The sequence below is a fragment of the Cucurbita moschata genome, unplaced genomic scaffold (genome assembly GCF_002738365.1).
Source record: "Cucurbita moschata cultivar Rifu unplaced genomic scaffold, Cmos_1.0 Cmo_Scf00028, whole genome shotgun sequence".
In the NCBI taxonomy this organism is placed as follows: Eukaryota; Viridiplantae; Streptophyta; class Magnoliopsida; order Cucurbitales; family Cucurbitaceae; genus Cucurbita; species Cucurbita moschata.
The window spans coordinates 903,414-917,789 of record NW_019268544.1 but is presented as its reverse complement, the minus strand read 5'-3'; the positions used below and the strand labels follow the sequence as shown (position 1 = coordinate 917,789).

Here is a 14,376-nt window from a genome sequence, read left to right as displayed (position 1 = left end):
AAAAAAAAAAAAAAAAAAAAAAAAAAAAAAAAAAAAAAAAAAAAAAAAAAAAAAAAAACCTTGAGAACCGCCAACGACCAAGCACATGAAGTTGACTTTAATTACTTAGAACCCTTCCAACATTCATAGGATAAGATTTAATATCACCCATTTATAAATAAAAAATTATGTAAATTCTTTTCTATTAATATTTTAAATAGATGTTCCAATTTTTTATTTTTATTGTGTCGTGATCGTGCTTGTCAGAGCTTTTTCACATTTGATTGTGAGCGATTATGATAATAGAATGTTCACGAAGGACTCAAAAGAGTTAAAAGTTACTACTTATACGAACAATGTACACGTTTGATATGTGAAAATCACTACAAGGGGAGTAAGTTTCGGATTACTTTGTTGATCGAATATCTCAAGACAAAAACATTGTTTGAGATTCGAATCACTCCACAAGTAAGATCGATCAACTTGAATGATTCTTGTTGATCAAATATCTCAACGCAAGAATACTTGTTTTAGATTCGAATCACTCCACAAGCAAGATTAATCATATCGAACTTGAATGATTCTACATGCAATCTAAACTACATAGAATTGCAAAGAAACTTAGTCATTGGCTAAACAGAAGCACAAATGCACATTTTACTGTATTTTCCAAGTCTACTTACAAATACAACATACATACTTTTTATAGCATCACAATAAAACTATTAGAGGCATTCAAGAGTTTAACATTTATACTTAATGTAACCATGATGTAATTGTAAGTAAATAAAAAGTCTTAAAAATCATTAATGAAATACAATAATTCTAAATTGTAATGTACTAAAGTTTATCACACGAAACTTCATTTTTTCTTTAATGTGGCATGAATTTAAATATGTTTTGATAATTTCATTACTATTTTCTTTATATCTTCATTTAAGTATATTGTATGATTGATGTCTCTTGGTTTATATCAACGTTCATTCTCGGTAGCTCAATTCTACAAATTCAGAGCTAAAACTTACTTTCTCAGAACAATTCTATATTGGGTGACCGGTTAAGAATTTTCTTAGGATGACAAAACATTATAGCGGATTCGTGTTGGTCTGTGGAAGATAATGTATGAGCAACGTGACAATGTCGAAAAAATCAGGTATCAAATATGGATTCCAAATTCTAATTGGAATTAATTAAATGGGTACATTTTTAATTTTTGGCCCCAAAAAGGCCGTTTTCTGGATGTAATCCAAGGGTCAGAATTTGAAGATGGGAAGAACAGATTATAAAAAAAACAAAAAGGAAAGAAAAATGAGCAGCCCATGAAAGGAAAGGGAAGGGAGTTCATAGTTCATTCATTCAACCAACAAAGAGACAAGAACGCTTCCTCTGAAAAAATCGAGAGAAAAAGTTGAAGATGCAGCAGGCGGAGCAAAATCCACAGCACCAGCAGCTTCAATTGATGTTACAGAATTCTGGAAATTTTAGTTTCAGTAGCAAAGACGATGAAGAGATGTCCAAATCGGCGCTTTCGGCTTTTAGGGAGAAGGAAGAGGAGATCGAGCGGATGAGGACCGAAGTTCAGCAGAAACTTCAAGCTCGACTCGGCCGTGTCGAGGAAGAAAACAGGCGTTTGGCTTCCATTCGAGAGGTCATCTCTTTCCTTACACATAAACCCTAACTAATTAACTCTTCGTTGTTCTTTTCTCTGTTTCATCTCTGCAATAACTGCTATCAATTTCTAATTTCTTTCCGGAATTCTATTCAATTTTGCGAAATTCAACATCTGACCTAGAAATTCTTCTGCTGCTAGTCTGCGCTTTCCGAAATCGAATCGAAACCCCTAAATTCAACCGCTAAATCATACTTCATTCTTTATTGCCTTAAATTACAAGTAAACTAGTAGTTAGGATGACTGGATAAAGAATTTAATAGCCTGAAGGGAATCATGAACAGGAACTTGAAGCAATAGCGGATCCAATGAGGAAAGAAATCGGACAGATTCGTAAGAGAATTGATGCAGTAAACAAGGAATTAAAACCACTAGGACAAACATGCCAAAAAAGGGTAATCCCCTTTTTTCTTCTTACAATCTTTCTCGCAAGTTATTCCAAAGAGACAAACATTTTTGAAACCTTTTAAGATCTGGAATTGTTGTGTATAACAGGAGAAAGAATACAAAGATGCCCTTGAGGCCTTCAATGAAAAGAACAGCGAGAAAGTACAATTAGTATCAAAACTAATGGAGGTTAGTCTCATAAATTCTGAAATTCTCTCTTCTGGGAACATTGAATTTAATATGAACACAGAGGTATTGTTTGTTGTGATTATGATGATATTAGATGGTTGGTGAAAGTGAAAGGCTGAGGCTGAGGAGGTTGGAAGAACTGAGTAAGCATGTGGACAACACTTCCTAATTTGATTCATCTGTTTGTAGCCCTTTGTGGTATGTGTTTTACTCTCTGTCTATGTCTGTATTATGGGTGTTTTACTTTAACCACTCTCTTATATTTTGATTTCATTTTGGTTTAGTTTACTTCACTTGAACCAACATTCATAACTTAGGGTAACCACTGTCTTATATGTATGTATTGCTTTCAACTAATACAAAGATATATTGTATTTAAACTTTTCATCATTTGCCATGCACATTCCTTGGAAAACATGTAGAATTTGATATACAAAGTATTCCATTTCTTTATTTTTCCCTCGGTTTTGGTTTGTTTGATGAGCTCGGTTTATTATTAATTTGAGCATAGTTGAGTGGATCGGTTCATACACAAATTACCATTTTAAAGGTAGACGATTTGGTTTCGATATAATATAAAGCAGCTCATAGGGCCCTAATTCTCTGGAAAAAAAACAAAATGTTAGATTGGGGAAAGCCCTAACAAAGGCTACACTCCAAATATTGCATTGGGTCAAGCCCTAGTCTGTTCCTGCATGTGTTAGCTACCATTTGTTCTTTGTTGTTTTATGTTTTATGTTATTTTGAAATAATAGTGGAGTTTTAGAGTTATTTTAATAATTGATATTATATACTTTTTGCCCTCCAATATGCTTTTAGAATTAAAACTATGGAGACCAATTCTATGGACTAATTATAACCTTGTTGAATATATCATATGCTAATTATTGGAATTTGGTTGGTATATTAGATTTTTTTTTTTTTTTTTTGAGAAAAACACATTAAATGTAGTTCATACATTTGTGTTAATCTTATTTACATAATTGTTTTTTCTTTTTTCAAATTAAATGATAGGAACTGAGAACTCAACTTGAATTATAAAGGTTGGTTTGAGTTGGATTTTTTTTAAGGCGTGATCGGATTTGGGTTGGGTGCGAGTTTAGTGTGCAAAGGACTGGGTCAACCCGTGCCCAATTACATGAAGAAATAGAGAAGAGATAGAAGAGGAGTTGAAACCAAGTCCAAGCCTAACCCACATTCTTCTTCCTCTGCCTAGGTCTAGCAAATTACTTCGATAGGCTGGGCCAACCCAATTACTCCTCTTCGTTTGTCTTCGACTCGTCATCCAGTTTCGTATTCGTTCTTTCTCGCACTCGACTCGCTACTTGCCATTTTCTCCTTTCATTCTTCGTTACTCACCTCACTGAGACTGACGTGAAGAAGCTACTCTCTACTTCTTTCATTCTTCTTCTTCCTCCACACGACGTGGGTTCCTACTTTTTATTTGCTTTTTGGATGAAAATCTTTTAACCTAAACCCAACCCAAAAATAAAATAAAAAATTATCTCAACCCAATTCCGGTATTATACTCAATGATACTTAATTTTTGATATCTGAATGTATACTTAATTTTTGATATCTGAATGTATACTTAATTTTTGATATCTGAATGTCAATTTAACATTAAATTACCACTAAATTAGTCTCATTTTGGCAATAAAAAAAATTGAATCTTATTATGATTTTACAAATTAATTACTCCAATTTGGTAGGATTACAATTCATTTATTTGAATCCTCAACCAAGAACTGTTAATTTATTTTTTAAAGGCTTCTTTATGTTTTGTTATTAAAAAATAAATAAGGGAGAAAATATATTAGTGTGTTTTGGCACGACATGTCTCTTTTAATTAAAGTGGTTTGTCAAAAGATTCTCTCTCCTGGATATTTTGAGATGTGAACATAATCAATTTTATAAAAAAAATATATAATATTAATAAACAAACTACTCTTTAAACATAATAAATCGTGTTTTTTTTTTCATTTTTTATTATTATTATTACAAATAAAACACCATCCAGTCTAATTTTAAATTATTAACTTTTTAAGAAAAAGTTAATACCTAACTTCTAAATCTATTTTTTATGTTAAAATATTATAAGATTGAAAATAATTAGAACTATTAAAACCCATTGCTAGCTGATATTATACATTTTAGAACGTTACATATCATCATCGTCAAGTTAACTTCATGATTTTAAAACGCATTTGTTAGAGAGAGATTTACACATACTTATAAGGAGTGTTTAGTTCCCCTCTCCAACCAATGTGGACAGTAATATCGTTTATTTATTGTACTTATTATTATAGTACAATTGAAGGTAATATCATCCAAAGTTTTGAGATTTAGAAAAAAACTAATAGTTCGATCAATTAAATTAGGCTCGTTATTCATATTAGGTTTGTTCTAAGCCCTACAAACTAATATACATATACATATACATATATATATATGTATGAATAAGAACAAGGATTGGAATTTATAAAAAATGAAGAAGAAAATGGACAAGAACCGACAAAGCACCACAAGGTCCCATTACTTAGAAGCTCACAAACAACACAAGGCATCATCATTTTGTCCCAATACTTGAATGTTCATATAAATGCCATTTTTTATTTACCAAAAATTTGTGGGAAAATCCATTTCCCATATCCTACGATTTAGATTTGTGGGTGTTTTTTTGTGTCCTTTCTCTCTTTAATTTATATAATATATATATATATATATATATATAAGATGACCTAATTGTACAAGAAAATGGCATATCACATGCCTTGGCATTACTTCTCCATTTTGCAACCCACAATTATTATTTTCATTGCTTTTTGAAAAAATGAGTCAAATCAATTCATTGAATGTGACCCTCAAACAAATGACTGACGATTTTCTCTTATTTAGATTATGTAATCGAGAAAGAATATAAATTTTTTTTTATAAAAAATAGTTACAAAACAATGAATCGAGACATTTTTGGAAAAATAAAGTCTAGAGAACGTATATATATTTGTTTGTTTGTTTTTATATGTATAAAAAGCAGGATTATGGTAGGGAACACAATCCTCGTCTCTTACCCCGTTTATCAAATGGGGATTCCTCATCTCATTTTGGACAGGTTTCCACGAAGCCTTAGTCCTACCGGATAAATAGATACCTTTGTGTATGTACAAAAGGTTACTTCTAGAGAATTTTACTAGGAAACATGTGAGTGAAATACAGTACGTAAAAAGGACTCGTGTTAGTTTATGGAGGTAGTCTTCACTTTTAAAAGCGATAAATAAGTAACGTAACAGATGAATGAGTGATAGGGTGATGAGATAATGTTATTGAAATAGAACAAAATAGGATCCAAATACAACACTTTTATGTCTCTCTTATTAGCATTGCAATTTAGAATCCTATGTAAAAGCGAAGAGGGGACAAAAGTCCGACCATTTCTGATAAAACGATGTCGTCTTCAATTTTACACGTGGAATTCAATAACTAAATGACGTCCCTTCTCCAACCCCCCATTTTGACCGTCTCAATCAACTCTCTTCCAAACGGTAAATTAATTATAAAAAATAAAAATAAAAACGTGCTTAAACTTAATATATTTTTTTTAAAAAATTATTGTTAAATTTTGTATTAACTTATGACTCAACAATTTTTACCCTCTTGCGTAAAATCAACAGTAAAGTCATTTACTGAGTATTTTTTAAAATACTCAAGTTACGTGTTACTCTTGTTTTTCAGGTAAAGGTAAACCGTCCCTATACGGCTGACAGTGAATGCTAAAATGACCATGAAATTTAAGATAGGACAATAGTATGCATGGTTTTCAGTTAGTAGTTTCAGAGGTGGCTTTTCATTTTCGTGCTCAAAGATTATGCTAAGGTTTTATTTTGACGATATTATTTCTATTTATTGTTTTAAATTAAGCGTATAAGTCCATGTCTTTGTTTGAAACGTTTTATTTAGATTTTCGCATATGTTATTAAACTCATGCATGTAGTGACGTCTCTGATCTAGGTAAGAAAATTAGGGCGTTGTAGCAGAGCACTAAGTGTTTAGATTTTGTAGACCGGCTAATTCCATGGTCTTTTAATAGATATACTGTCACTTTTAGGTATGATTTTTAAAAATAATAACTGCTTTTGTTAAATGTTGTATGTTGTTGATCGATTATGATAATGTAAAGTTTAGCATGTTATGTTATTATGTTTGCATGTTGAGAAGAGGAGTATGTCATATATGTTATTATACAAGTTGAGTGTTATAGACTTAGTACGTTATGTGTTTAATAGAGATTATGCCACCTAGAGGTCGGGGAAGAGGGTAGAGGCAGTCGTAGAAGAAGTTCGGTCCACGATAAATCGACCTAATGAAGCGATGCCACTCCCATTGTCAGTAGTGCCTCAAGTCACACCAAATCCCACAACAGTCCTAATGTGGGAGTCATGACAAGCGGTTATGGAAATAGTTGCAACTACTCATTAATCAGAAAAGTAAGATACCTATGAGACTTCAGAAGATGTGACCCTTGTACCTTTAATGGGACTGCAGAGGATCCAACCGTAGCACATATGGGGTTGATGTCAAAAGAGACCGTGCTTAGGTTGATGAATTGCCCAAATGATCAAAAGGTATCATGTGTATTGTTCATGTTGCAAGGCGATGCAGAGTTACGGTGAGAGTCCACTTGCAAGGCTCTTAGTCTCGATGGAGGTGTAGTCTCGTGGTTGGAATTTAAAGATGCCTTTTGGGCAGAATATTACCCAAGGGCAACTCACTTCACAAACAGCAAAAGTTCACACAACTGACTAAAAGAGGACGTTCAATCACAACATATGCAAGGGAATTCATGAGAATGAAACGATTTTCTCCAGAGTTGGTTGACACCGAACTAAAACTAGCACAGAGGTTCGTCTTAGGTTTGGACAAAAGAATCCACGGTATCGTCAAGACAATAGTGCCTACTATTATTGTCGCCCTGAGAGCAGCTAAGGCTACAAAAGGTAATATTAGTGGAAAACCTCGATGACCCCTTCCATCGACCGTTGTGGAACAGAAGCGACGATATGACTAGATTGATCCTCACGATCAACCTCCTACGCGGTCACAGCAGCCACCTTACAAATATTGTAGGGATCCTAGGCGTGGTCACGAATATGAGACTAGAAAAATGAAAGGCCTCAATGCAATGAATACGATACAAACCATTAACGACGTTACAAGACCTAACAATTTAAGTCTTTTTCAAACTATAAGAATTAAATTTACAAATTAACTCAAATACTATCGGAGTCGGATAACCTCTCACTTCTCGAATATAACATTACATTAAAAAATGATTAGTTGTCTTAATTATGAAACGAAACCAAATTAAATTAAACAAATGTTAGGAGTTATTCATATATTTATTTAATGCATTAATGATTAGACATTAAAACACATATTTAAGGTAGTACACCAAGATCATATTAATTATGCACCCATTAATGATGAAGATTCCATATGACATTTATATAATTATTTATGAAAATAAAGTGGTAAAAATAAAGAAAAAGACATATTTAATTAATTCGGAAATGATGGGCAAAATGATAACATAAGAACTTCTTCTTCAACTTTTTCAAATGAAAGATAAAAAGCTAAAGAAATAAATGAGGGGATATAAAGTTAAAGGTAGCTCTATTAATTATTTAATTCATCATTTTGGAATCATATTAAATTATAATGTTACTGCTCCAACCCAAACCCATATTAAATTATAGTGTTGCCTTTTCATGATTGGTAATCAGCACGGTTTGAGTTCAGTTGAATTTGGTTCAGTTCACGAGTGGTGAATGAACACGACTCTCTACAATGGTATGATATTGTCTACTTTGAGCATAAACGCTCATGTCTTTGCCTTTTACTAATGGAGATAGTATTGTTTGACTATAAACCCATAATCATTCTCTAAATTAACTGACGTGTGACTTTGATTCGAACACTGACTACCCAATCGAACCCTAATTCTTTTCCGATTATTGTTAGTAAAGTGAGTGATGGGATGGGATGAAAATTCAAAAGTTTAAACCAAAAAAAAAGTAAAAAGTAAGAAGATGGGGATGAAATAAAGGGGTAAAAGTAAAAAGGAAGGGCACCAATTTGCAATGATTATTAAATGGAAAGGAGGTGGTTGACTCGACAAAAACGACACATTAAAAAGCAAAAACGACACATAAAAAGCAAAAACGACACATAAAAAGCAAAAACTCGGTTTTCCACCCTATTTTAAATTCTTTAAACCTTACTTTAAATAGAATTCTACAAAAGTAAACATCCAAACAACCCTCATCATATCGCCCATTCCTCGTGCACAAAAAGTTTACAACTTTTATTTTCAATTTATTGTTTCAATCATGCTTGAAACGTCAATTAAATCTCTTAAAGTCGACCCTCGAATAGTGTGATCGACCCCATGAGAATCACCCAGACTAAGATTCGAGTCTGTACCATGATTAATGAAGGGCTAAAGGGGAATGATTTTAATCGAGTAACGATCTAGGTGGATACCTCTTTTATACTAAAAAAAAACTACCGACAACCAGACTACAACATTTCAATTTCTTTAATGGCTCTTTTACAGTTAATTTTCACGAGTCCATTTATAAACTATTTTAGAAAGTCGTCATTCCTAACAAGATATCAAAGTCATGTTCGAGAGCCGTGGATAAGATTTGTTTATTTATTTATTTATTTTTGGAGAAGATGAGATTTATTTGAGGAGACCACCGTCAAAATGGCTGGGAAAACTTGAAAGTGGTCAAATATCCGACCCGGCTGCCCATTTGTCGGCTTTCCCCAATTTCTCTGTTTCTTCCTTTTGTCGTTTTCCTGTTTCTTCTTCTTCTCATGCTCTTTTTTCACGTGTTTATTTACTTTCTTTTTTTATTTTAAAAATAATTTAATAAATCTCTAATTTTTTTTACTTTTAACATTTTAATTTTGTCTTTATTAAAAAATTGACTAAAAAATATAACTGTTATTACAAATATATATATATATATATATTTATAAAATAAATAATTGAATATAAATTTATAAGGGTAAAAATGTTAAATGAATTAATTTTTAGTTCATTAACTTAAAAAATATTAAATGAATTATTATTTATTACGTACAAAATTGAAAAATTATAGATTTATTAGATTAAAATTTTTTTTTAAAAATTTAGTAGATAGAATTAAATAATCAAATATTAATTTTACACCATCTTAAATATTTTTATTGATTAATCAGTTGAAATTAGTATTTAAAAGTAAATAAAATGAATAATATTTTTTTTTTTCGAAAAAGTGAGACAAAATTTGATGGGATGCTCCTTTGAAGATATACATTGAAATACAAAATACAAAATACAAAATGTAAAATTTATTAAGAAAGGACAAAAACACCATCATTTTCATCAACATTCGCAAAAACAATTCAATTTCTCATGACCTTTAAATGTCGGAGACAATAAACAAACTTATCTGAGTATTGAAATTATATCGTAAAAGTTTGTATGTCAAGAGTATCGATTTTATTTTATTTAAAAAATGGGTCACTTGCTTGTGACGTGCATTGGAATAGAATCGTGTGGCTCGACTCTAATTGTGTAAGATTCCACTTCTGTTGGAGAAGGGAACAAAATATTTCTTATAAGAGTGTGAGTTTTAAAACCTGGTGGGAAAATCCTTGAAGAGAAATCCCAAAAAGGATAATAGTTACTTGAACTGGGCTTGAACTATTACAAATGATATCAGAGCTAGTCATCGAATGACGTGAGATACTGGTCTGAGTAGGGTTAGTCGTTCTCCATAGTAGATGCGATCTTGAAGGAAAGCTCGAAAGGGATAGCTCAAAGAAGAAAACATCTGTTAGCGGTGGGTTTGAGGTGTTATAAAACGATCATCTAATATGTACGCGTGTGTGTATATATATATATATATATATATGGAGGAACTAAAAACAGGGTCCAAATTGAAGCTATGAATGTAGGTACATGGAAACTCCCAAGTTTTTAAACCCTCCAAATTACTTTAATCAAAATAATATAATTTATAATTAAAAAATAAAACATTTTAATAAATTTAATAATATTTTTTAAAAAAATATAATATAATATAATAAATTTATTGGGACAAAGATAGAGATGGAGAACCCAGCTCGGAGGAAATCTCTGGCTCTGAAGAGCCCAACCCACAATTAGTAGAAATTGTTCGTTTTGGCCAGTTAAATATCATCATCAATCTCATAATTTTAGAATGCGTCTATTGTGGAGATAGTCTAGCCCTACTCCATTTAGTGCCTTGCACCATTCGGTGACTGGCTTTGATACCATTTGTAACAATTCAAGCTCATCGCTAGCAAAAATTGTCTATTTTGGCCCGTTAGATGGAAAATTTTCATCCCGAACAAGAGAGGTCCTGCATGGTAAATAGACATCTGGAACCGATCTTTTTAATATTAAAATTTCTTTCTCTCACATAAAAAATAAAGATGAGTGAGAAAGAAGACCTCCATTTATTTATTATTATTTTAATTTAGTTAATTGCATGCTGTACCTTGTGGTCTGTGGATAGCAATGCATGGAATCTTTCTTCAACAACTCTCTTCCTAATTTAATTTCCATTAATACATTAAAAAAAAAAAAAAACAATTAACACTTTAATCTAATCTTAATTCCTCTGTTTTTCTTATAATCCCACAAATTTGTTACCCTTTTTAAATCCCCCAACTCTCCTCTTCCTCTTCAATCTTTCCAAAAACTGCTATCCATTGCCTTCCAATTTCCGCCATTCATGATGCCTCACAAGCCCTTGCACGAGTTACTGCAACAGGATCAAGAGCCCTTCCATTTGAACACATACATCGCCGACAAACGCGTTGATCTCAAAAGGGTTTCGCCTAAAACCGATTTACAACTCAAGAAACGAAAACCCATTTCGTCAAATTCTGTTTTCCGGGGAGATTTCTGCAGAAATGGTTGTTTTAAATCATTCCACCCCTCGCCGGAGCTCCGGAAATCTCCCCTGTTTGAGTTTCGTTCGCCGGCCAGAAATAGAAGTAGTCCTAATGCGATTTTCCTCCATGTTCCGGCTAGAACGGCGGCGTTGCTTCTTGAAGCTGCTTTAAAGATTCATAAACAGAAATCGACAGCGAAATCTAAGAAAACCCAGATTAAGAATCAAGGGCTTGCGCGATTTGGGTCGGTTTTGAAGAGATTAACTCTTCGAAATCGGAACAACACTGACCGTGAAACGGAAGGTTGTGATAATGGCGGCGATTTAGCGTCGTTTGGGCATAGAAAAAGCGCCATTAGAAGGAAAATAACGCAGGGGGAGACGAGTTCTTATAATGGAAGGTCTAGCTATGGATTCTGGTCGGAAACCAACGAAGAAGGAAGATCAATGGATTTGGGGACTTCTTGTAGTAGCCAATCTGTGGATTCAGGGGAAGATTTCTGTGAAAGCCCTTTCCGATTTGTTCTTCAGCGAAGCTCCTCGTACGGTTGTCAGACGCCGGATTTTCTGTCGCCGGCGGCCTCTCCTTGTCGCCGTAACAAAGAGGTTTGAAAATTTACTCTGACATTAAATGCTGTGTGTGTTCTTGATGGTACTCTTAAGCATATCTCTGCAATTTTGATTGTTTTTTTCTTTTTTTACTTTCTTTGTGGAGTTGAGAGTGTGTCGGGTTGAAAAACTATTTGCGTCAAACAGACAAAACCCATTATGTTTTTTGCAGGACAAATTTATGAGCAATTGTTTTGAACTTTTGTTTGATCATAAGTGATTACCCAAATGGTTATTTGGTTAAACTCTTGGAAATTCTTCTTGATGGTTGACAAAATGATTAGCTGATTGGGGTTTTTATGCTCTAGTGATCACTCAATTGACTAATTGAATTAGGCTTATGAAGTTTCTGTTGTGTAAGATGGGAGAATTGAGTAGAGAATCCGTATCCGCCCAGGCCCCCGCCCACAGCTAGCATATATTGTCCTCTTTTGGCTCTCCTTGGAGGGTTTTAAAATGTGTATACTAGGGAGAAGTTTCTACACCCTTATAAAAATGTTTCGTTCTCCTCTCCACCCGATGTGGAATCTCACAATCTATCCCTTTTGGGTTCTAGCATTCTTGCTAGCACTCGTTCCCTTCTCCAATCGATGTGGGACCCCCTAATCCATCCTCTATCGGGGCCAAGTGTCCTTGCTGTCGCACTGCCTCGTGTTCACCTTTTTCGGGGCTCAGCCTTCTTGTTGGCAATCGCCCTGTGTCTAAATCTGATACCATTTGTAATGGCCCAAGTCCACTACTAGAAGATATTGCCCTCTTTGGGCTTTCTATTTCAAGCTTCCCCTTAAGGTTTTTAAAACGCGTCTAATCGTGAGAAGTTTCCACACCTTGATAAAGAATATTTCGTTCTCCTTCTCACTCGATATGGGATCTACAATTCATCCTTCTTCAGGGCCTAGCATTCTCGCAGGCATTCGTTCTATTCTCCCATAAATGTGGGACCCCCCAATCTACCCCCCTCGAGGCCCAATATCCTTGCTGGCACACTGTCTCGTGTCCAACCCCTTTTGAGCTCAGCCTCCTCGTTGGCACATCACCCGGTATTTGGCTCTGGTACCATTTGTAATGCCCCAAACCCACCACTAGCCGATATTCTCCTTTTTGGGCTTTCTCTTTTGAGCTTTCCCTCAAGGTTTTTAAAACGCGTCTACTAGGAAATTTCATACCATCGGGATTTAATGTCGTGTGTAATCCATCATCCTTGTTTTTTGAACTTTGTTTGAATGTTTGTACAGGATGAAACAGTAAACAGTGAAGAAAGCTTGAAGAAATTTCAGGTGGAAGAAGATGAAGAAGATAAGGAGCAATGTAGTCCCGTGTCTGTATTGGATGGTCCCTTCGACGACACATACGATGAACGGCGTGACAACCGGGACAGGGACGGGGACAGGGACGAAGATTACAATTTGGAATGCAGCTATGCAACAGTCCAAAGTAAGTAGCTTTAGTATTGAAAAGACTCCTCAGCCATAATTTTCCTTACCATGTTTCTGATTCCCATTTCTACACACATTAGGAACAAAGCAGCAACTATTAAACAAGCTTCAAAGATTCCAGAGACTTGCCAACTTGGACCCGATCGAGCTCGAGAAAATAATTCAAGAGGAAGAGGAAGAGGAAGAAGAAGAAAAGCTAGAAAACTACAAAGAGTCAGTTCAATGGGATAACGCATACGACATCGAACGTTTCGTGAAAGAGGTTGGAAACAATGCAAGCTCCGAACCTCGAGACATGAGGAAACTCGTCATGGATCTCATTGCAGAAGAAGAGGCGAAACGAAGCGGTCTCGACGCGAGAGAGGAGGTTATAGAGAGGGTTTGCAGGAGGTTGGAGGAGTGGGAAGTGGTGGAATTGAAGACCATTGAGATGATGGTGGAGGAAGATCTAAGGAAGGAGGTTGGGGAGTGGAAGAAGGAGGAGGAGGAGGAGAGGAGAGGAGGGGCAGCCATGGATTTGGAGCTTGCAATTTTCAGTGTGTTGGTGGAGGAATTGGCTGTGGAACTTGCTTGTTGAAATTATGTATATAGGAGAGGAGGGTGGTGGTGGTGGTCTATCAATATTTGCTGTATATTATACATATCTTTCATATCTAAGCATTTCATTTAATTAATCATATGCTACAATAATCTCTCTTTCAATTAAAAGATTATTATAAACTCATCTTTATTTTGATCTAACGGAACATTGAAAACCTCATAAGGAGGGACTTCGGAAAGAATAAACGGTTAGGAATTTGGAGTTGTACTAGTTTTCTTCGTTTATTCGACTAGCCTATCGCTGGAAAATACTGTAAGATCCCATCTCTATACTCGAATGAGATGGGATCTTACAGTTTATAAGTTGGGATACAAAATTTTGTGAATCAACTTGAAATTTTGGGTTGAACTAAGCAACTTGAATACAATTTGGTAACGAGTTGAGTTGGGTTGTCGGGTTTTTTTTTTTAATATTAAAAAAAAACATACTTATTGTAATAACCCAAAATAATTATAAAATGTATTTTGTGTGTATGTGTTGTGTGTTTAATAATAATAATAATAATAATAATAAATAAATAAATAAATAAATAGA

At 34.1% G+C, this 14,376-nt stretch overlaps 2 protein-coding genes across 2 annotated transcripts; both read left to right on the top strand.

Moving 5' to 3' along the window:
- The first annotated feature begins 1,268 nt into the window (after positions 1-1,268).
- On the top strand, positions 1,269-2,614 carry LOC111463194 (uncharacterized protein KIAA1211-like). Its single transcript, XM_023107044.1, has 4 exons — positions 1,269-1,627; positions 1,933-2,043; positions 2,144-2,224; positions 2,319-2,614. The coding sequence occupies exons 1-4, from the start codon at positions 1,394-1,396 to the stop codon at positions 2,391-2,393; spliced, it is 501 nt and encodes a 166-aa protein (XP_022962812.1). The 5' UTR covers positions 1,269-1,393; the 3' UTR covers positions 2,394-2,614.
- An 8,306-nt stretch (positions 2,615-10,920) lies between these two features.
- LOC111463127 lies at positions 10,921-13,914 on the top strand. The gene is made up of 3 exons (XM_023106953.1): positions 10,921-11,802; positions 13,041-13,239; positions 13,322-13,914. The coding sequence occupies exons 1-3, from the start codon at positions 11,035-11,037 to the stop codon at positions 13,816-13,818; spliced, it is 1,464 nt and encodes a 487-aa protein (XP_022962721.1). The 5' UTR covers positions 10,921-11,034; the 3' UTR covers positions 13,819-13,914.
- Positions 13,915-14,376: the final 462 nt, after the last annotated feature.